Source organism: Bos mutus, chromosome 16 (genome assembly GCF_027580195.1).
Source record: "Bos mutus isolate GX-2022 chromosome 16, NWIPB_WYAK_1.1, whole genome shotgun sequence".
Lineage (NCBI taxonomy): Eukaryota > Metazoa > Chordata > Mammalia > Artiodactyla > Bovidae > Bos > Bos mutus.
In genome coordinates this window covers 10,281,340-10,304,911 of record NC_091632.1, presented here as the reverse complement: position 1 = coordinate 10,304,911, position 23,572 = coordinate 10,281,340, and the positions used below count along the sequence as shown (strand labels likewise).

General features: G+C 41.6%; 1 protein-coding gene across 1 annotated transcript in view; it reads right to left on the bottom strand.

Moving 5' to 3' along the window:
* The window catches only part of LOC102271063 (membrane cofactor protein), a 37,208-nt gene extending 17,493 nt beyond the window's left edge, over positions 1 to 19,715 (bottom strand). Inside the window, exons 1-3 of the mRNA XM_070384377.1 lie at positions 19,583 to 19,715; positions 16,113 to 16,301; positions 15,707 to 15,809 (exon numbers count right to left, since the gene is read on the bottom strand). Of these exons, the coding sequence (XP_070240478.1) occupies positions 15,707 to 15,809; positions 16,113 to 16,301; positions 19,583 to 19,715 (425 nt within the window). The remainder of the gene's footprint in view (positions 1 to 15,706; positions 15,810 to 16,112; positions 16,302 to 19,582) is intronic.
* Positions 19,716 to 23,572: the final 3,857 nt, after the last annotated feature.

The window sequence follows — 23,572 nt, the reverse complement described above, 5'->3', positions numbered from 1 at the left end:
AGAGAACATTTGAAAAAATAAGGGCAGAAAACTATCCAAATTTGATTAAAGATGTGAATATAAACATGACAAAATCTCAATTCACCCTAAGATGAACTCAAAGAAATCCATAATACTCATGCTTTCAAAAGACAAAGAGAGAATATTGAAAGTTGCAAGAAAGAGAGAGAATAATCACATAGAGAGGATTCTAAACAAGATTATGAAATTTCTCATTAGGAACTCAGAACCCCAAGACAGTGAGAATATATACTCAAAGTGCTAAAAGAAAAATAAACAAACAGACAAACAAAAAACAACTATCAAACAAAAATCCTCTATCCAGAAAAAAACTGTTCTTCGAAAGTTATGGAGAAAGTAGGACCTTTCCAGGAATAAAAACGGAGAGACCGTGACCACTAGGTCACTGTTGACCCACACCTTCACTGGAGACTCCTGGACACGCACAGACTTCTGGGGAAAAGAGGTGTGTGTGGTGCTGGCCGTGCTTTGGAACAGAGAACCTGGACATGTCTCAGAATTTCTGACCTTTTAAGAATATTTTGGGTTATAGCTGTTGAACATAACAACAAATGTAATGAACACTCATTCTCATGCTCTTCAGTTCAGTTTAGTCACTCAGTCGTGTCCGACTCTTTGCGACCTCATGAACCGCAGCAAGCCAGGCCTCCCTGTCCATCACCAACTCCGAGTCCACCCAAACCCATGTCCATTGAGTCAGTGATGCCATCCAACCATCCCATCCTCTGTTGTTCCCTTCTCCTCCTGCCCTCAATCTTTCCCAGCATTAAGGTCTTTTCAAATGAGTCAGCTCTTTGCATCAGGTGGCCAAAGTACTGGAGTTTCAGCTTCAACATCAGTCCCTCCAATGAACACCTAGGACTGATCTCCTTTAGGATGGACTGGTTGGATCTCCTTGAAGTCCAAGGGACTCTCAAGAGTCTTTTCCAACACCACAGTTCAAAAGTATCAATTCTTCAGCCCTCAGCCTTCTTTATAGTCCAACTCTCACATCTATACGTGACCACTGGAAAAACCATAGCCTTGACTAGACGGACCTTTGTTGGCAAAGTAGTGTCTCTGCTTTTTAATATGCTGCCTAAGTTCGTCATAGCTTTACTTCCAAGGAGTAAATGTCTTTTAATTTCATGGCTGCAATCACCATTACAGTGATTTTGGAGCCCAGAAAAATAAAGTCAGCCACTGTTTCCACTGTTTCCCCATCTGCTTCCCATGAAGTGATGGGACCAAATACCATGATCTTAGTTTTCTGAATGCTGAGCTTTAAGCCAACTTTTTCACTCTCCTCTTTCACTTTCATCAAGAGGTTCTCTAATTCTTCTTCACTTTCTGCTATAAGGGTGGTGTCATCTGCATATCTGAGATTATTGATATTTCTCCCGGCAATCTTGATTCCAGCTTGTGCTTCATCCAGCCCAGTGTTTCTCATGATGTACTCTGCATATAACTTAAATAAGCAGGGTGACAATATACAGCCTTGACGTACTCCTTTTCCTATTTGGAACCAGTCTGTTGTTCCATGTCCAGTTCTAACTGTTGCTTCCTGACCTGCATATAGGTTTCTCAAGAGGCAAGTCAGGTGGTCTGGTATTCCCATCTCTTGAAGAATTTTCCACAGTTTATTGTGATCCACACAGTCAAAGGCTTTGCCATAGTCAATAAAGCAGAAGTAGATGTTTTTCTGGAACTCTCTTGCTTTTTCGATGATCCAGCGGAATTTGGAAATTTGATCTCTGGTTCTTCTGCCTTTTCTAAAACCAGCTTGAACATCTGGAATTTCACGGTTCATGTATTGCTGAAGCCTGGCTTGGAGAATTTTAAGCATTACTTTATTAGCATGTAAGATGAGTGCAATTGTGTGGTAGTTTGAGCATTCTTTGGCATTGCCTTTCTTTGGGATTGGAATGAAAACTAGAAGTGTGATTTATATTTGACTCCAAGATGGCAGAGTGGAAGGATGTGCACTCCTCTTCTCCTCTGAGAACTCCAAAATTACAACTCACTGCTGAACAACCATCAACAGGAGAATGTTGGGTCCCACCAAAAAAAGATACCCCGCATCCAAGGGCAAAGGAGAAACCTAAGTAAGACAATAGGAGGGGTGAAAATGCGTTTAGAATCAAACCCCACACCCGCCAAAGATGCTCAGAGGGCTCAAACAAACCTTGTGCACACCAGGACCCAGAGACCTCACAGAGACTGAGCCAGAACTGTGTTTGAGTGTCTCCTGAGGAGGTACGGGTCAGCAGTGGCCTGCTGCAGGGGTAGGGGCTCTGGGTGTAGTAGACCTGGGTATGGCATAAGCCCTCTTGGAGGAGGTCGCTATCAACCCCACCATAGAGCCTCCAGAACTTACATAGGACTGGGGAAACAGGCTCTTGGAGGGCACAAACAAAAGCTTGTGCACACAAGACCCAGGAGAAAGGAGCAGTGACCCCACGAGAAACTGACCCAGACTTGTCCGTGAGTGTCCAGGAGTCTCCAGCAGAAGTGTGGGTCAGCCGTGGACTGCTGCAGTGCTGAGGGCACTGAGTGCAGCAGTGCGTGCATGGGACCTTTGGAAGGAGGTGGCCATTATCCTCATTACCTCCACCATAGTTTGGCCTCAGGTCAAACAACAGGGAGGGAACACAGCCCCACCCATCAACAGAAAATTGGATTAAAAGGTTTACTGAGCATGGCCCCACCCATCAGAACAAGACCCAGTTTCCCCCACAGTCAATCTCTCCCAGCAGGAAGCTTCCACAAGCCTCTTATCCTTCTCCATCAGAGGGGAGACAGAATGAAAACCACAATCACAGAAAACTAACCAATCTGATCACATGGACCACAGCCTTGTCTAATTCAGTGAAACTATGAGCCATGCCATGTAGGGCCACCCAAGACGGACGGGTCATGATGGAGAGTTCTGACAAAACATGGTCCACTGGAGAAGGAAATGGAAAACCACTTAATTATTCTTGCCTTGAGAACCCCATGAACAGTGTGAAAAGGCAAAAAGAGAGGACACTGAAAGATCAACTCCCCAGGCCAGTAGGTGCCCAATATGCTACTGGAGATCAGTGGAGAAATAACTCCAAAGAATGAAGAGATGGAGCCAAAGCAAAAACAACACTCAGTTGTGGATGTGACCGGTGATGGAAGTAAAGTCCAATGCTGTAAAGAGCAATATCGCATAGGAACCTGGAATGTTAGGTCCATGAATCAAGGCAAATTGGAAGTGGTCAAACGGGAGATGGCAAGAGTGAACATCAACATTTCAGGAATCAGCGAACTAAAATGGACTGGATGGATGAATTTAACTTAGATGATCATTATATCTACTACTGTGGGCAAGAATCCCTTAGAAGAAATGGAGTAGCCATTATAGTAAACAAACGAGTCCAAAATGCAGTACATGGATGCAATCTCAGAAATGACAGCATGATCTCTGTTCATTTCCAAGGCAAACCATTCAATATCACAGTAATCCAAGTCTATGCCCCAACCACTAATGCTGAAGAAGCTGAAGTTGAATGGTTCTATGAAGACCTACAAGACCTTCTAGAACTAACACCCAAAAAAGATGTCCTTTTCATTACAGGGGACTGGATGCAAAGGTAGGAAGTCAAGAGATATCTGGAGTAACAGGAAAATTTGGCCTCAGAGTACAAAACAAAGCAGGGCAAAGTCTAATAGAGCTTTGCCAGGAGAACGCACTGGTCATGGCAAACACCCTCTTCCTACAACACAAGAGAAGACTCTACACATGGACATCACCAGATAGTCAATACCAAAATCAGATTGATTATATTCTTTGCAGCCAAAGATTGAGAAGCTCTATACAGTCAGCAAAAACAAGACTGGGAGCTGATTGTGGCTCTGATCATGAACTCCTTATTGCCAAATTCAGACTTAATTTGAAGAAAGTAGGGAAAACCACTAGGCCATTCAGGTATGACCTAAATCAAATCCCTTATGATTATACAGTGGAAGTGACAGATAGATTCAAGGGATCTGATAGACAGAGTGCCTGAAAACTATGGATGGAGGTTCATGACATTGTACAGGTGGCAGGGATCAAGAGCATCTCCAAGAAAAAGAAATGCAAAAAGGCAAAATGATTGTCTGTGGAGGCCTTACAAGTAGCTGAGAAAAGAAAAGATGCAAAAGGCAAAGGAGAAAAGGAAAGATATACCCATCTGAATACAGATTTCCAAAAAATAGAAAGGAGAGATAAGAAAGCCTTCCTCAGTGATCAATGCAAAGAAATAGAGGAAAACAGTAGAATGGGAAAGACTAGAGATCTCTTCAAGAAAATTAGAGATACCAAGGGAACATTTCATTCAAAGATGGGCAAAATAAAGGACAGAAATGGTATGGACCTAATAGAGGCAAAGATATTAAGAAGAGGTGGCAAGAATACACAGAAGAACTATACAAAAAAGGTCTTCATGACTCAGATAACCATGATGGTGTGATCACTCACGTAGAGCCAGACATCCTGGAATGCAAAGTCAAGTGGGCCTTAGGAAGCATCACTACAAACAAAGCTAGTGGAGGTGATGGAATTCCAGTTGAGCTATTCCAAATCCTAACAGATGATGCTGTGAAAGTGCTGCACTCAATATGCCAGCAAATATGGAAAACTCAGCAGTGGCCACAGGACTGGAAAAGGTCAGTTTTCATTTCAATCCCAAAGAAAGGCAATGCCAAAGAATGCTCAGACTACTGCATAATTGCACTCATCTCACATGCTAGTAAAGTTATGCTCAAAATTTTCCAATTCGGACTTCAACAGTACGTGAACTGTGAGCTTCCAGATGTTCAAGTTGGATTTAGAACTTGAATTTAGAACCAACTCAGAGGAACCAGAGATCAAATTGCCAACATCTGTTGTATCATGATAAAGCTAGAGAGTTCCAGAAAAACATCTACTTCTGCTTTATTGACTATGGCAAAGCCTTTGACTGTGTGGATCATAACAAACTGTGGAAAATTCTTAAAGATATAGGAATACCAGACCACCTGACCTGCCTCCTGAGAAATCTGTATGCAGGTCAAGAAGCAACAGTTAGAACTGGAGATGGAACAATGGACTGGTTCCAAATCAGGAAAGGAGTATGTCAAGGCTGTATATTGTCACCCTGCTTATTTAACTTATATGCAGAAGACTTCAAGAGAAATGCTGGGCTGGATGAAGCACAAGCTGGAATCAAGATTGTGGAGAGAAATAGCAATAACCTCAGTTATGCAGATGACACCACGCTTATGGCAGAAAGCAAAGAAGGATAAAGAGCCTCTTGATGAATTGAAAGAGGAGAGTGAAAAAACTTAAAACTCATCATTCAGAAAACTAAGATCATGGCATCTGGTCCCATCACTTCATGGCAAATAATGGGGAAACAATGGAAACAGTGAAAGACTTTATCTTTTGGGGCTCAAAATCACTACAGATAGTAACTGCAGCCATGAAATTAAAAGACGCTTGCTCCTTGGAAGGAAAGTTATGACCAACCTAGACAGCATATTAAAAAGCAGAGACATTACTTTGCCAACAAAGGTCCGTCTAGTCAAAGCTATGGTTTTTCCACAGCTATGTGTGAATGTGAGAGTTGGACTATAAAGAAGGCTGAGTGCTGAAGAATTGATGATTTTGAACTATGTTGTTGGAGAGGACTCTTGAGAGTCCCTTGGATTGCAAGGAGATCCAACTAGTCAATCCTAAAGGAAATCAATCCTGAATATTTATTGGAAGGACTGATGCTGAAGCTGAAACTCTAATACTTTGGCCACCTGATGAGTCACTGGCTCATTGGAAAAGACCCTGATTCTGGGAATGATTGAAGGCAGAAGGGTAGGAGAAGGGGATGACAAAGGATGAGATGGTTGAATTGCATCACCGACTCTATGGACATGACTTTGAGTAAGCTCTGGCAGTTGGTGATGGACAGGGAAGTCTGGCATGTTGTAGTCCATGGGTTGCAAAGAGTTGGACACAACTGAGTGACTGAACTTACTGAGACCTCAACTGTAAGAAACACTTAAGGGAGTCTTGCAAGATGAAATAATAGGAAACTAGACAGTAACTCAAATTGTTGTGGAAAAATAAAGATCTCACTAAAAGTAAATTCATAGGCAATTTTAAAAGTTAGCATTGGATTACAGGTGGTTTGCTAGTACAGTTTTTGTAGTTAATTTGGCATTAATTCAACTTGAGTTTCTGTAACTGTAGGAAGTTAAATGTAATCCCAATGGTAACCATAAACAAAATAGCTATAGAATGTACAAAAAAGGAAATAATGCAGAAACTATTCATTTCACTTTAAAAATCAACTAGACACAAAAGAAAAAAGTAATGCTGGAAATTAGGAACAAAAAAGCTAAAAGAAAGCACAGAGAATTAGGTAAAATAAGGCAAGAAAAGTAGTCTTTAAGGCAAGGAAGTAGCCCAGAAAAAGAACTACCTGGAGTGGAGACAAGCAATATACCTTATAAAAAGTTCAAGGTAATGATTATAAGAAAGTTCAAAAAAGTCAGAAGTAGAATGTATGAATATAGTAAGAAATTTAATAAGTGATGAAATATTTTAAAAACCTGAACAGAGCTGAAGAATACAATAGTTGTAATAAAATGACACCAGAAGGATTCAACAGTAGATTACATGATTCAGAACAATGGATCAGCAACTAGAAGATGGAATAGTGGAAATCACTAAAGCTGATCAGAAAAAAAATGGAAAAAAAATGCAGATGGTTTAAGAGCTCTCTGAGACAATATCAAACATACTAAATAATTTGCATCATGGGGCCCCAGAAGAAGAAGAGGGAGAGAAAGAAGCAGAGAATTTAGTTAAAGAACAAATAACTGAAAATTTCCCTAACATGGGAAAGGAAATAGATTTCTAGGTCCAGAAAGCAGAGTCCCAAACACAGTGAACCCAAAGAGACCCACACCAAGATGCATTGCAATGAAACTTGCAGAAATTAAAGATAGAGAGATCTTAAAAGCAGCAAAACAAAAGCAGCTGGCTGCATATAACAAATTCCCATATGATTATAAGCATTTTCAGAAGAAACTTGAAAATCAAAAGGCAGTAGCATGATAAGGTTAAAGGGATGAAAGCTAAAAATCTATATATAAAAATCCTGTACCTGGCAAAGATATCATTTAGATTTGAAAGAATGTTACAGACAAGCAAAACTAAAAGAATTCAGCACCACTAAATGGGCTTTACAAAAAAATGTTAAATGGATTTTTTTTAAGTAAAAAAGAAAAGACCACAACTAAAAAATATGAAGATTATGAAGGAATTATCTTATTTGTAAAGCGAAACATACAGGAAAGGTAGTAGATAAACCATTTATAAAACTAGTAGGAAGGTTAAAAGACGAAAGTAGTCAAATCATACACACCCACACACACACACACACACAGAGATATAAAATAAGGTAAGGGATGCACAAAACAATGAACTATAAAATATGATGTCAAAAACATTAAACATGAGAGGAGAAGAGTAAAAATAAGTGTAGTTAGAATGCATTTGAACTTAAGAAATCAGCAATGTTAAGCAATCATGAAGTTTTATATAAAAATCTCATGATAATCACAAACCAAAAATCTATAATACACACACACACACACACACAAAAGAAACAAATCCAAACTCAACATTAAAGATACTCATCAAATCACAAAGAAAGATAGCAAAAGAAGAATGAAGGAGAACTGCAGTAACAAATGATTAAGAAAATCATTAACGATTAACGATTAAGTAAATGATTAAGAAAATGACAAAACATGGATACCTACCAATTATTATTTTAAATGTAAAAGAAACAATGGTCAAAAGACATGGAGTGGGTAAAGGGGTAAAAAAGAAGATCTAATGATATGCTGCATCAAAGAGACTCACTTCAGATATAAAGACACAAAGTCTGAAAATGGAGGAATAAAAAAATGTATTCCATGTAAATGGAAAGCAAAAGAAAGTTATAATACAAATACTTATCCCGGACAAAATAGAGTTAAAACAAAGACTGTAGAAGAGACAAAGTAGAACCATACATAATGATCAAGGGATCAGTCCAAGAAGAAGATATTAGATCAGATCAGTCGCTCAGTCGTGTCCGACTCTTTGCGACCCCATGAATCGCAGCACGCCAGGCCTCCTTGTCCATCACCAGCTCCCGGAGTTCACTCAGACTCACGTCCATTGAGTCAGTGATGCCACCCAGCCATCTCATCCTCTGTCGTCCCCTTCTCCTCTTGCCCCCAATCCCTCCCAGCATCAGAGTCTTTTCCAATGAGTCAACTCTTCGCATGAGGTGGCCAAAGGACTGGAGTTTCAGCTTTAGCATCATTCCTTCCAAAGAAATCCCAGGGCTGATCTCCTTCAGAATGGACTGGTTGGATCTCCTTGTAGTCCAAGGGACTCTCAAGAGTCTTCTCCAACACCACAGTTCAAAAGCATCAATTCTTCGGTGCTCAGCCTTTTTCACAGTCCAACTCTCACATCCATACATGACCACTGGAAAAACCATAGCCTTGACTAGACGAACCTTTGTTGGCAAAGTAATGTCTCTGCTTTTGAATATGCTATCTAGGTTGGTCCTAACTTTCCTTCCAAGGAGTAAGCGTCTTTTAATTTCATGGCTGCAGTCACCATCTGCAGTGATTTTGGAGCCCAGAAAATGGCAATTGTAAATATATATGTATACAATAGACAATCCGCTAAATATATAAGGGAAATACAACAGATACAAAGGGAGAAATTGACAGCAACACAACAATTGAACAGGACTTTAACAACACACATACATCAAAGGACATATAGACAGAAAATCAGTAAGGAAGCATTAGCTTTAAATGATACATTATATCAGATGAACTTAATAAATATGTATGGAACATAGATCCAAAAGCAAAAGAATATATATTCTTTTGAAGGACACATGGAACTTCCTCCAGGATAGGTCATATTATAGGCCACAAAACAAGCTTTGGTAAAGAAAATTGAAATCATATCAAGCATTCTTTCTGACAACAAAGACATGGGACCAGAAATCAGCTATAAACACTAACAAGGCTCAACATTATGCTAATAAACAATGAACGGACCACTCATGTAACCAAAGAACAATTTTTTTAAAAACTGGAGACAAATGAAAACAAAAATACAATGACTTAAAGTCTATGAGATGCAGCAAAAGCAGTTCCAGGAGGAAACTTTATAGCAATAGAAGCTTACCTTAGGAAACAAGAAAAATCTCAATTAAACAAACCAACTTATACCTCAAGAAAGTAGGAAATGAAGAACAAACAAAATCAAAAGTTAGTAGAAGGAAAAAAATATCATAAAGATCAAGGCAGAAATAAATGAAATAGAAAAAAAAAAAGATGAAAGAAAAAAAGACCTGGTACTTGGAAAACATTTAAAAAAAATGTTAAAACATTAAGTCTGACTCATCAATTAAAAAAAAAAAAGGGTCTAAATCAGTAACATCAGAAATCAAAATGGAAAACTTACAACCAACAGTAAAGAAACAAAGAGGATCATAAAAGGTTACCATGAACAACTATACGGCAATAAAATGAACAGCTAAGAAGAAATGCACAAATTCCTAGAAAGGCACAATCTCCTAAGACTCTACCAGGAAGAAAGAGAAAATATTAACTAATTCATTATCAGTAATGAAATTAAGTCACTAACAAAAAAACTCTCAACAAACAAAAGTCACATGAGGTGACTTCTAACAAACACTGTGAGAAGAGTTGACACTTATCCTTCTCAAACTAACAATATATTGTATAACCCAGGTAATATGGCCAATATTTTATAATAATGATAAATCAAGTCTAATCTATAAAAGTTTTGAATTACATTATTGTACAGGAGATCCAACCAGTCCCATTCTAAAGGAGATCAGTCCTGGGTGTTCTTTGGAAGGAATGATGCTAAAGCTGAAACTCCAGTCCTTTGGCCACCTCATGCGAAGAGCTGACTCGTTGGAAAAGACTCTGATGCTGGGAGGGATTGGGGGCAGGAGGAGAAGGGGACGACAGAGGATGAGATGGCTGGATGGCACCACTGACTCGACAGACGTGAGTTTGAGTGAACTCCGGGAGTTGGTGATGGACAGGGAGGCCTGATGTGCTACGGTTCATGGGGTTGCAAAGAGTCAGACCTGACTGAGTGACTGAACTGAACTGAACCGCTGAAACTAATAGAATACTGCAAACTAACTATGCCTTATTGAATTGAAAGAGAACACCTATCCTTCTGAAACTATTTCAAAAAATTTAAATGAAAGAAACACTTTCAAATGCATTGTAAAAAGCTGGAATCACTCTAATACTTAAGCCAGACAAAGACACCAAAAGAAAATTACAGACCAATATCCTTGATGAACTTAGATACAAAAATGCTTAGTAAAATATTAGCAAATAAATAAAAAAAATACTTTAAAAGGGTCATACACCATGATTAAGTGGGATTTATCTGAGGGGTGCATGTGCTGTGCTTAGTCGCTCTGTCATGTCTGACTCTTTGTGACCCCATGGACTGTCACCCTATAGGTTCCTCTGTCCATGGGGATTCTCCAGGCAAGAATACTGGAGTGTATTAACATGCCCTCCTTCAGGGGATCTCCACCCAGGAATCCAACTGGGGTCTCCTGCATTGCAGGTGGATTCCTTAATAGCTGAGCTACCAGGAAAGCCCTATCAGGGCAGCATGGATGGTTCAAAGTCACAAATCAGTCAATGTGATACACTATAATAACACACTGAAGAATAAAAATCATAGATTATCTCACAGATGCAAAAAGCTTTTAACAGATTCCAGATCCATCTATGATAAAAACTCTCAACAACATGGATATAGAGGGAAGGAAGAAAGCACTGTACGCATGCTCAGGTGTGTCCCACTCTTTGTGACTGTATGGACTGTAGCCAACCAGGCTCACCTGTCCATGGGTTTCTCTAGGCAAGAATACTGGAGTGGGCTGTCATTTCCTTCTTCAGTGTATCTTCCCAACCCAGGGATTGAGCCTTCATCTCCTATGGCTCCTGCATTGAGGCAGATTCTTTACCACTGAACCACCTGGGACATTCCCCATAAAGGGAACATACCTCAGTATAATATAGGTAATATTCAAGATAATATATTACTTAACTTATATGCAGAGTACCTCCTGTGAAATTCCAGGATGGATAAAGCACAAGCTGGAATCAAGATTGCCGGAGAAATATCAACAACCTCAGGTACACGGATGACACCTCCCTTATGGTAGAAAGTGAAGAGGAATTAAAGATCCTCTTGATGAAGGTGAAAGAGGAGAGTGAAAAACCTGGCTTAAAACTCAACATTCAAAAACTGAAGTTCATGGCATCTGGTTCCCTCACTTCATGGCAAATAGATGGAGAAATAACGCAAAGAGTGACGGACTTTATTCTCTTGGGCTCCAAAATCACTGTGGACAGTGACTGCAACCATGAAATTAAAAGATGCTTGCCCCATGGAAGAAAAGCAATGACAAACCTAGACAGTGTATTAAGAAGCAGAGACAGTACTTTGCCAACAAAGGTCCATCTAGTCAAAGCTACAGTTTTTCCAGTAGTCATGTATGGATGTGAGAGCCAGACAATAAAAAAGTCTGAGTGCTGAAGATTTGATACCTTTAAACTGTGATGCTGGAGAAGACTTTTGAGAGTCCCTTGGAGAGCAAGGAGATCAAACTAGTCAATCCTAAAGGAAATAAACCCTAAATATTCATTGGAAGGACTGGTGATGAAGCTGACGCTCTAATACTTTGGTCACCTGATGCGAAAAACTGACTCACTGGAAAAGATCCCGATGCTGGGAAAGATTGAGGGCAGGCGAAGGGGATGACAGAGGATGAGATGGTTGGATGGCATCACTGACTCAATGGACATGAGTTTGAGCAAGCTCGGGAGTTGATGATGGACAGGGAACTCTGGCGTGCTGTAGTCCATGGGGTCGCAAAGAGTTGGAAATGCCTGAGTGACTGAACAGAACTGAATAAATTCAGTAAAGTTGAAGGATAAAAAATTAGTATTCAGAAATCTGTTGTGTTTCTATACACTGAAAAGAAGCTATCAGTAAGATAAATTAATACAACAATCCCATTTATAATTGCATCAAAGGAATAAAGTACCTAGCAATAAACTTAAGAAAGGAAGTAAAAGACCTCTACTTTACTTGGGGTACTGTAATGTACAATGAGAGAAATTGAAGATGACAGAAAAATATGGAAAGATATACCATGCTCATTGATTAGAAGAGTTAAACACTGTTAAAATGATTATATTCATTTTAGTAGGCTAACTAATATGAAGCACAGGCTTCCAAGAGAAATATCAATAACCTCAGATATGCAGATGACACCACCCTTATGGCAGAAAGTGAAGAAGAACTAAAGAGCCTCTTGATGAAAGTGAAAGAGGAGAGTGAAAAGGTTGGCTTAAAACTCGACATTCAGAAAACAAAGATCATGGCATCTTGTCCCATCACTTCATGGGAAATAGATGGGGAAACAGTAGAAACAGTGGCAGACTTTATTTTTTGGGCTCCAAAATCACTGCAGATGGTGACTGCAGCCATAAAATGAAAAGACACTTGCTCCTTGGAAGAAAAGTTGTAACCAACCTAGACAGCATATTAAAAAGCAGAGATATTACTTTGCAAAGAAAGGTCCATCTAGTCAAAGCTGTGGTTTTTCCAGTGAGAGTTGGACTATAAAGAAATCTGAGTGCTGAAGAACTGATGCTTTTGAACTGTGGTGTTGGAGAAGACTCTTGAGAGTCTCTTGGATAGCAAGGAGATCCAACCAGTCCATCCTAAAGGAAATCAGTCCTGAATATTCATTGGAAGGACTGAGGCTAAAGCTGAAACTCTAATACTTTGGCCACCTAATGCAAAGAACTGACTCATTTGAAAAGACCCTGATGCTGGGAAAGATTGAAGGCAGGAGGAGAAGGGGACGACAGAGGATGAGATGGTTGGATGGCATCACCAACTCAATGGACATGAGTTTGAGTAAACTCTGGGAGCTGATGATGGACAGGGAGGCCTGGCGTGCTGAGGTCCATGGGGTCGAAAGGAGTAGGACATGACTGAGAGAGTGAACTGAACTGAACTAAACTAATATAAAATGATTATATTCATTTAAAGACCCTTCAATAGACTAACTGGATTAAGAACACACACACACACACAATGGACTATAAGTCAGCCATAAAAGCTGGGAAGTCTTGTCATTAGTGACAACATGGATTGGCCTATAGAATATCATGCTAAGTGAGACAAGTCAGACAGAAAAATAGAATATTGCATGATATCGTTTATATTTGCAATTTAAATACAAAGCAAATGAAGAAACAAAAAAACAGAAACTGACTCCGCCCTCAGTTCAGTTCCGTTCAGTCGCTCAGTCGTGTCCGACTCTTTGCGACCCCATGGACTACAGCATGCCAGGCCTCCCCCCATGAACAGTATGAAAAGACTCCAGTTACAAAAAACAAAACAGTGTTTGCCCTGGGAAGGGGTGGAGGGAGAAATTAATTAAATGAGTGATATTAAGAGGTACAAATTTCTAGTTACAAAAGAGATGTTGCAAGGATATAATAGGGAAAATAGTCAATAAAGTGTAATAACCTTGTATGGTGATAAATTGTATCTAGACTTATCATGTTAATCACTTTGAAATGTATAGAAATATCAAATCCCTATCTGATGCACCTGGACTAATTTAGTTTGTATAAACTAGTCTTTAATTAAAAGTAAGAAGAGAGCTCTAAAATAATCAACCTAATGTTACAACTTAAGGGACTAGTGAACAAAGATATACACACAAAACCAGCAGAAAGAAGTAAACAATAAAGATTAGAGCAGAAGGGAAATTAGTAGAGAATACCAATGAATCCAAAAGTTGGTTTTCCAAAAGAGGAAGAAAACGGATATACCCTTAGCTAGATGGACTAAGACAAAAAGGAAGATCAAATTACCTAAATCAGAAATGGAAATGGTGATATTTCCCTTAGTTCTACAGAATTCAAAAATATTGTGAGACTTCTATGAACAATTTTATGACAACAAATGGACAGCCTAGATATAAAAGACAAATTCATGTAAACACAAACTCTACCAAGACTTCATTAAAAAATACAAAATCTGAATTGATTATGACAAGTGAGGAGATTGAATCAGTAATCAAAAATTTCCCAATAACGAAAAAAGTACTGGATCTGATGTCTTCACTGTTTAATTCTGCCAAACATTTAAAAGAGAAGTAATACCAATTCTTAGCTTAAAGTTTTACAAAAATTGAAGAGGAAGGCAGTCTTCTGAATTTATTCTGATACCAGCGTAATAATGACACCAAAGCTAGAATAAGACATTACAAGTAACCAAGCTACAGAACAGTATTCCTTATAAATACTGATGTAAACATCCTCAATGTGATACTAGCAAACAGTTCATCAGCATATAGAAAGGATTAAAAACCATGACCAAGAAGAAATTATTCCTGGAATGCTAGGATGGTTCAACATGAAGATCAATCAATGCAATATATCACATCAGCAGAAGGAAGAGGAAAAACCCACATGATCATCTCAACTGATGAAGAAGAATCATTTGACAAAATTCTACATTTTTCATGATAAAAAATATTCGACAATCTAGGAACAGATGGAAGCTCCTTCAGGGTAATCAATACCATACACGAGAAACACACAGCACAATATCATACTCAGTGGTGACAAACTGAAAATTTTTCCTCTAAGATGAACAAAGGCAAAGATACTTAGTATTAAGAAAACCTGTTGCATTCCAGTGTATTACATTTTAATTCTAAAATCATATTTTAAAAATAAATGCCCAGTATCTCCAATATGTAATATTAAAGGAGCCCTATAGGGGGAAAAAAAGCTATTATTAAATGCTCAGTACCTCTTTTTGAGATGTTTCACTCCTTTGTAGCAGCGTCAAAAATAAGGTTTTCCAATTAAGAGATTATGATCAACATTATCATCCAGGCTAAGCAAATCAATTTAGATCCTTAAAACTACAGATTATCTCAAAATAAGAGTATCTTTGGTTGACAGTTCTACTTCCTAGTTCCATAAGCCCCATTTCAACTCTAAGAATTGGCAATTTTAAATTATTGTCAAGAATAAAGTTACCATGATTACTACATTTTTAATGTATACAATAGGTTTGTTATTACATATAGTAAGTTATATGGGCTTCCCAGGTGATGCTAGTGTTAAAGAATCCCCTGGTCAACACAGGAGACACAAAAGATGCAGGTTCGATCCCTGCATTGGGAAGATCCCCTGCAGTAGGAAGTGGCAACCCACCCAGGTATTCTTGCCTGGAAAGCTCCTTGGACAGAGGAGCCTGGCAGAACCCTGGCAGTCCATGGGATTTCAAAGAGTTGGAAACGACTGAGCGACTGAACACACACATAGTAAGTGTACAGTTTTGCTTTACTTCAATTTAAGCTTCTTTCTAATTACACATTTTTCAGGTCTTCATAAATTGTGCAATAATTGTTTGGCTACAAGTACAACTTGTCACATAGAAAACAAAGTGAAATCTAGTTTATAGAAATGTTTAAAAAGAGGAATGGAATTAGTAATACTGAACCTTATGTTCTGTAATGAGCATCTTACTTACCCTGGATTACAAGAAATGTGAGCCTGTGAACCAAACAGAACACTTCCATTCACGAAGTTAACTTGGCCATTCGCAGGATCTCCTAGATTAGGACATGATTTTCCTAAAAGAAAATATTCAAATATGTTGGTTTATACTAATTTAAAAAATAGATTTAAATCTAATTCAAAAGTCTATATTGCTTGTTTGAATTCATGGGAATCTTATTATTCATTTAACTATTATTTTCTTTCCATATTATATGGCCAAACAAGATTCGTATTTACCCAGGTAAACAATTACCAAGAAAAAGATTCCCTGGGGATTTTTCAAAGCCTGAACAAATGCACAGATATCTAAAAACATAGGCACACTAAGATGTGTATAAATATCCAGTGCTATAAAACATTTTTGTTTGTTTATTTACCTACACAGGCATCCTGGAGAGACGACCATGTATTATTATCTTGACAAACAGCAGATCTGGGGAGAGCAGGAAGCTTGGGCTTGAAACCTAGACGACACTCATATTGTACACATTCCCCAGGACGATAATTGGGTTTAGGCTCACCTTGGAGCATCATAGTTTTAAATCTTGGTGGATCACCACAAGCCTCTAGGAACAGAGAAAATAAGAACATGCAAGTGAAGTACTTTATCTCTTTCATCAGCCGGGGACTGCAGCCTGGCCTCAGGTAGGCACTACAGAATAGATTCAATGACTGTCCCATGCTTTCCCAGGTGGCTAAGTGGTAAAGAATTGCCTGAGGATGTAGGAGATGCAGGAGATCTGCATCCGATCCCTCAGTTAGGAAGATCCCCAGGAAGAGGAAATGGCAATCCAAAATCCCATGGACAGAGGAGCCTGGCAGGCTATAGTGCATGGGGTCGAAAAGAATTGGACACAATTGAGCACGATACATGCCCATGCTTTTACCCATGTGGTAATAGTAGCAAAGGATGCGCCTTGCTTACTTTAAATAACCGTCTATGAGCTTTTTTGGTTTGTTGAGGAATAAGGTGAACTTTCTTTCTTTTTTTTTTTTTTTAAGGTGAACTTTCATTCAACACAATTGAAAAGATAGCATCTATGTTTTGGGTTTTAAAATGTATTTATAGGTATGTGTCCTTCCCTCTTCTTTCTAAATTCATCATTTCAAAACTCACCTCTCCCTAAGAAGTCTTGTAAGGTATATGGCTCTCTGATCAGATTACTCTTCCATGGTTTGGGCTCAGTTTCCTCTCAGAAGGCAATGTCCTAGAGGGCAGAGGTCATATGCCTTCTTTCTGTACTACCCTCTGTCCACACTGGGTAAGAGTAATATCAAATAAACATTGTGAATTTCATAGGTCAAAATAAATACGGACTAAAGTATTTAAAAATGTAACTTCTTTCTATTTGTTTTGTATTAGTGAATTGTTGTTGTTCAGTCACTCACGTCCAACTCTTTGCAACCCCATGGACTGAAGCATGCTAGGCTTCCCTGCCCTTCACCATATCCCAGAGCTTGCTCAAACTGATGTCCACTGAGCTGGTAATGCCATCCAACCATCTCATCCTCTGTCGTCCCCTTTACTTCCTGCCTTCAGTCTTTCCCAGCATCATTTCTAATGAGTCACTCTTCGCATCAGGTGGCCAAAATATTGGAGCTTCAGCTTCAGCATCAATCCTTCCAATGAATATTTGGGACTGATTTCCTTTAGGATTTACCGGTTTGATCTCCTTGCAATCCAAGGGACTCTCAAGAGTCTTCTCCAACATCACAGTTCAAAAGCATCAATTCTTTGGTGCTCAGCTTTCTTTATAGTCCAACTCTCACATCCATACATGACTACTGGAAAAACCATAGCTTTGACTATAAGGACCTTTGTCAGCAAAGTAATGTGTCTGCTTTTTAATACGCTGTCTAGGTTAGTGAATTGAACATTTTATAAATAAATGGATACCCTTTAAATACCAAATTTTATTACTTTGAATAACCTCACATAAAAAATTGGTTTCTTGGATGTTACTGTAAACATGATTTAATCTTCATCCACTGATTAATGGATTGTACATGCCCTTAAAATCTTCCTGCAGTGGCTGTTTATCCAATGTATCCTGACAGTAAACTATATTGCTATGATTTTAGAATTTTTTACCTCTGGCCTTTTTATGTGGGGGGTTCTTCCCTAGAACAGTGTTATTCCTGCTTCAGGAAGTCCTCTTCCTTTTAATTATCTGTGCTCTTGGAAATCTTATGAATCTTCTAGAAATGATGTAAAATATTACGATATTTAAAGTCCTAAAGTGCTAAAAGAATGCAGAGGCCTCTCCTATAAGGTTAAGGACCTAAAGGAGAAGGGAGATAGATCTATTTTGATCCCTGAGGAAACTTTACTGTAATTACTTCTTGGATCTAGGTCTTCAGATTGACAGACTAGTCAAGAGAGAACTCTAAACAAGTGAAGTATTATTCTCCTTTGTTATCATTTTCTAAATTCCATATTTCTCTCTTGATACTCTGTCCGACATTTCATTTACACCATGTGCTGAAATCCACCTATCGGCAAAATGTTTTCAACATTTCCAGTATTTTGATCTGAATATATGAATGCACCTCCATCAACTGCCCAAAACAAAAGCAAAAAACAAATAAACAAAAAGGATGCAGTTATTAAAAATAGAGTTGGATTTTACTAATAACAGTAAATTTACTCAATTTGAGCTATACGTTCTCATTTTACATCAGGGGAAAAAATGGACTAGAAATGCTATGCAATTCCATTCTAGATAGAAATGTATAACATCATTCAGAGCTTCCTGGAACCAAGAAAGAAATCAAGTTAATAGCATGCCCATAATTAAATTATACAAGTGTTGTTTGTTTCATGTATTTGATTTGCTTTATGTATCTGAATAATTTCTTCTCTTATTCAAAATACTGGATTCTTTATTCCTGTGAGGATTTTCAAAGTAAACATATCTTGACTAAGACTTTTTTCCAGATGGTTTACAGTACAATTATTATTGGCCTGCAATGCTATACTTTTACAAGAAGCATTATATAGTATGCCATTATAGAATATGATAGATTTGCATTCAGAAAATCCCCAGTTTTTCAATTTTCCAGATGAGTTTAAAGAAGATGAAACAGTCTCTATACGTATCAAGAGAACTGTTCATCTTCTGTACACTTGCAAAAGTCGGGCAAGGACTCTCTACCTGCTTGCAAAATTTAAAAATAACTCTCATACTCAAGCACAAACCCAGATCTGTGCCCAGATGGTAACTTCAGGATAATTACGGTCTCTGATCAAAGTGGGACCTCAATGAAACTTGACCATCCTGCCCCTTCTCTCACTGTCCACACAAACTACTTTTTAAAAGGAATACCAAAATAAATTTCACTGGAACTTAAGTCCATGTTAAGAAACTAACATTCTAAAAGGCTGATAGAATGCTCGTAAGCAAGAATATCTATATCCTACAACACATTTTTTTTTAATCAAACTTGAAAAAAGTGCCACATAAAGAAGATTCTAGTTGGTGGGGAAGATGAAACCGGATTGCAGACACATCATCAGTTGTAAAGGAAAGGTACTGAATGCCAAGCCATATCTTGTCTTCAGAAATTGTAGGTTGGGCTGTCCAAACACCTCTGCTGTGGTGGTCTGACTACTGAGTGCACGACTGTAGGAATGCCGGGCTCCTGGTCTGGATGACTGCCAGGCTCTGTTCTGTGTTGAGGCTGCTAGTCACTGGTGTGTAGGTCTGGATCTTCGTATGATTTGCTGCAAGGTCAGGGGAATCCCAGTCCTGGAGCCAGCGCTTTGATAGGTAGGACCAGGTCACAAAGTGGCTGGATGTGGAGATGTGTGTGGGTGTTTTTGTTTGGGTGGGGGGAGGAATAGAACCTGGTCTCAGGGTGGCAGCTGCAGGGTTAGGGGCCCCAGAACTGGTGTCAGCCTGCTGGTGGCTGGGGTCACGGCACAGGTGGGTTCCATAGCTGGTGTTGACCAGTTGATGGGTAAGGTCAGATCCCAACATGGCTGGCTGAGGGGCTCAAGGCATCTTGGAGGTTGTGTCAGCTTGCTGGTGGGCTGGGGCTCTGTGGGTCTTGGTATTGGTGCTGGTGAGCAGTACCAGGCTCAAGGTGGGCAGGACCAGGTCCCAGGGACCCTGCTTTCAGGGACAGGGTCCTGGAGTTGGGGTTAACACACAGTGGGTGGGCTGAGGCTCAGGGGCTCTTGGGGCTGATGTCCATCTTTTCATGGATTAGGCCAGGTCAGGGATCTATGCTGACCTTCTGGCAGACAAGACCCTGTTCTACGCCTGGTTTTGGGGTGCCAGGGATCCTAGGGTTAATGTGGGCCTACTCTTGGGTAAGGCTGTGTCTTCAGCCTTCTGGTGGGCAAGACTGGGTCTTGGGGTGGCTGGGGGCTCTGGGTTACCTATGACAGTCCGCTTGACGTTATGTGCGTGCATGCTAGGCCACTTCAGTCGTGTCCAACTCCTTGCGACGCTATGGGCTGTAGCCTGCCAGGCTCCTCTGTCCGTGGGATTCTCCAGGCAAGAATACTGGAGTCGGTTGTCACGCCTTTCTCCAGGAGATCTTCCCCACTCGGGGATAGAGTGGCGTCTCCTGTATCGCAGGCAGATTCTTTACCGCTGAGTCAGCTGGATGGTCCAGCGCCGCCTCTGGCAATCAAGGCAAGTGAGCACTTTTCACCCTCACTGCCTCTGTCAGGATAATATGCCCAGTGGCCACCTTATCACTTCTTATGCCACTGTGGCCACTGGTGCCTTTCTGCTGCCAGTGTCAATGGTATGAGCACCCGGGGCACAAGGATGGGGACTTCTTATGCTGCCTCCTGGATTCTGAGCCCACAGCCTCCATCACCAAGCGGGGCTGGGAACGTGGGGGTGTAGGCAGAGTACACAGCGACTTCTCCCACCTGGCCATTATATGCACCACACGAGGTTCCCAACTTGGCACCGCTGGGTGGCCACTTCTACAAAAGTCACACTAGAGAACACCCTACACGGACACCCCCCCCACTCCCCAGCCCAGGGAGCAGGATACAAATACTCACTCCTGTTAGAAACCTGCCCAGAGTACAGACAGCAAACCTCCCCGCCCACCCTCTCCCCTCCCTCCACACATACACAGGCACAGAACCACTCTACCAATATCCCCAGGCACCTGAGAACTCAAAAGCAAGCCATCACCACCACCAACAGGCCAGCAGGCCCGTCCCCAAGTGGCTCAGTCGCAGAAACCCTGCAAGCTTTTGCTAGTGACCCAGTTTGCCCCTTGGTAAATCCCGGCTGCGCGCATCACCCCGCACCGCTGAGTGCGCACCAACAAGCAAGGCGTCTCTTCTAGCGCTACGTGGTCCCCTTTGGTCACGCTTTCTACCGCAATTCCTTATGACCCCGGAGTGGACGCAGCCCCACGACTCTCACGAGAGACTAAAAGCAAATCTCCTCCCACCCTCGGTTCCAGTCGGCCGGCCTCGCGAGCCGCTCCGGTTCCCCACCAGCGCGCACACTCTGCAGGCTCCTACCGGAGACGGAGGGCAGCAGGAGAACGAGGACCACCAAAAGCATCCCTACGAGGCACCAGCAAAAGGGGACTCTCGGGGCGACCAGGAGGGGGCTTGCGCGATACGAAAGCCTCTGTCACTTTCGGGGAGACCAGCGGGAAAGCTGAGCCCAGCCGGGCGGAGATCAGCTCGGTTGTCAGACGCAACAATCCCCAGACTCACAAGGTGTCCAGAGTGGTAACGCGGGGGGGGGGGGCCGAGGGCGTGGCTGGGCCGTGCCGGGGGCGGGGTGAGGGTCTAGCGGGGCCAGTGGGCGGGCTGCAAGGCGGGGCCTCGGCGCGGGGGAGCGGTCCCCGCTCCCGGAGGGGAGCTCCGTGAGCCTGGAGGGGCGGCCCCAGGCCGGAGGGGAGGTTCCAGAGCCCGGAGGGGCGGTTCCCGCACCCGGGTGGGCGGTTCCCGCGCTGGAGGGGCGGTCCCTGTTCCCGGGCGGCGGTCCGTGAGCCCGGAGGGGAGCTTCCAGTGCCCGGAGGGGCGATCTGTGTGCCCGGCGGGGCGGTCCGTGCGCCTGGACGGGAGGCCCCCGCTCCCGGAGGGGAGGTTCCAGCGCCCGGAGGGGAGGTTCCAGTGCCCGGAGGGGCGATCTGTGTGCCCGGAGGGGCGGTCTGTGCGCCTGGACTGGTGGCGCCCGCGACTGGAGGGGCGGGGCGCGGCGCTGCAGAGGGTTCCCGGTGGGCTCGCAGACGTCTGTGCGCCTCCGCCGACACACGGGATGTCTCTGGTTCCTCTCCCTGCAGACCTGAAGGAGAGCCGCGGCGACTCGACGGGAATATCTGGTTCACCGCCTCTTGGTGAACAGACTGTTATCACCCTACGCAGGGAGGGTGGAAAGGAATCACGGGCTGGCGGGGTCATTATTGTCCCTTTTCTGGAAGTCTGGATTAAAGAATCAAGTGCAGAATCAACCTGATTCAAAGAATCAACCTGAGGATAAAAACCTAAGCCCAGACAGCGTGTCACGGTCGGCCAGACACCCCTCAGGACTGCAGTCTGGACCTGGGGCATTCCAGACTGTCCGGACACCTGGGTCCTTTGTTCAGTCTTTGGCATTAGTTAGGAATAATTCAGGAAACTATTATAGTTGTGGTTGAGCGTCTACTACTGAAATCTCTCATGGCCTGATAGATTTCAGAATCAGAAAAGATTTGCCCACTGCTCTCCCAATTGCTAGGATCAGTCAGTCTCCCACATATTTCCGAGAGAGTGCCCTGGGAAGGTAAATTATTAAATAACATAGGCCGTTAGCATCAGTTCAGTTCAGTTTCAGTTCAGTTGCTCAGTCGTGTCCGACTCTTTGCAACCCCATGAATTGCAGCACGCCAGGCCTCCCTGTCCATCACCAACTCCCTGAGTTCACTCAAACTCAGGTCCATCGAGTCTGTGATGCCATCCAGCCATCTCATCCTCTGTCGTCCCCTTCTCTTCCTGCCCCCAATCCCTCCCAGCATCAGAGTCTTTTCCAATGAGTCAACTCTTCGCATGAGGTGGCCAAAGTATTGGAGTTTCAGCTTTAGCAACAGTCCTTCAAAGAACACCCAGGACTGATCTCCTTTAGAATGGACTGATTGGATCTCCTTGCAGTCCAAGGGACTCTCAAGAGTCTTCTCCAACACCACAGTTCAAAAGCATCAATTCTTCGGCGCTCAGCTTTCTTTACAGTCCAACTCTCACATCCATACATGACCACTGGAAAAACTATAGCCTTGACTAGACGGACCTTTGTTGGTAATGTCTCTGTTTTTGAATGTGCTATCTAGGTTGGTTATAACTTTCCTTCCAAGGAGTAAACGTCTTTTAATTTCATGGCTGCAGTCACCATCTGCAGTGACTTTGGAGCCCCCGCAAAATAAAATCTGACACTGTTTCCACTGTTTCCCCATCGATTTCCCATGAAGTGATGGGACCAGATGCCATGATCTTATGGGTTTCTACTCTCAGGAACCCTTGTCATTGAATGACTAAATGTTTTATTAAAGATGAAATACACTTTTATTGAAAAGGTGAAGACAAGGATGCATTAAGTGCAAAATTCTTGGAAGCAATGAATGTCATTAGAGTTGGGAGGGGTAGGAATTGGTTAGGTGAAGTGGCAAGGGGGAGAACTTTTCTGTTGAAACAGTCTTGCAAAGATGCTGCAAAATCAAGAGTGAGCACAATTTATTTGTAAAGTTATAAGTAAACCTGTATGCTTAGTAGAAGAAAGACAAAAGTAACATGACTGGCAGTAAAGAGCAGACAAAAGGAGTTGACAGTTTCTTATTCTTAGTTGAGAAAAACTAAAAAGGGCAACCAATGTGAGTA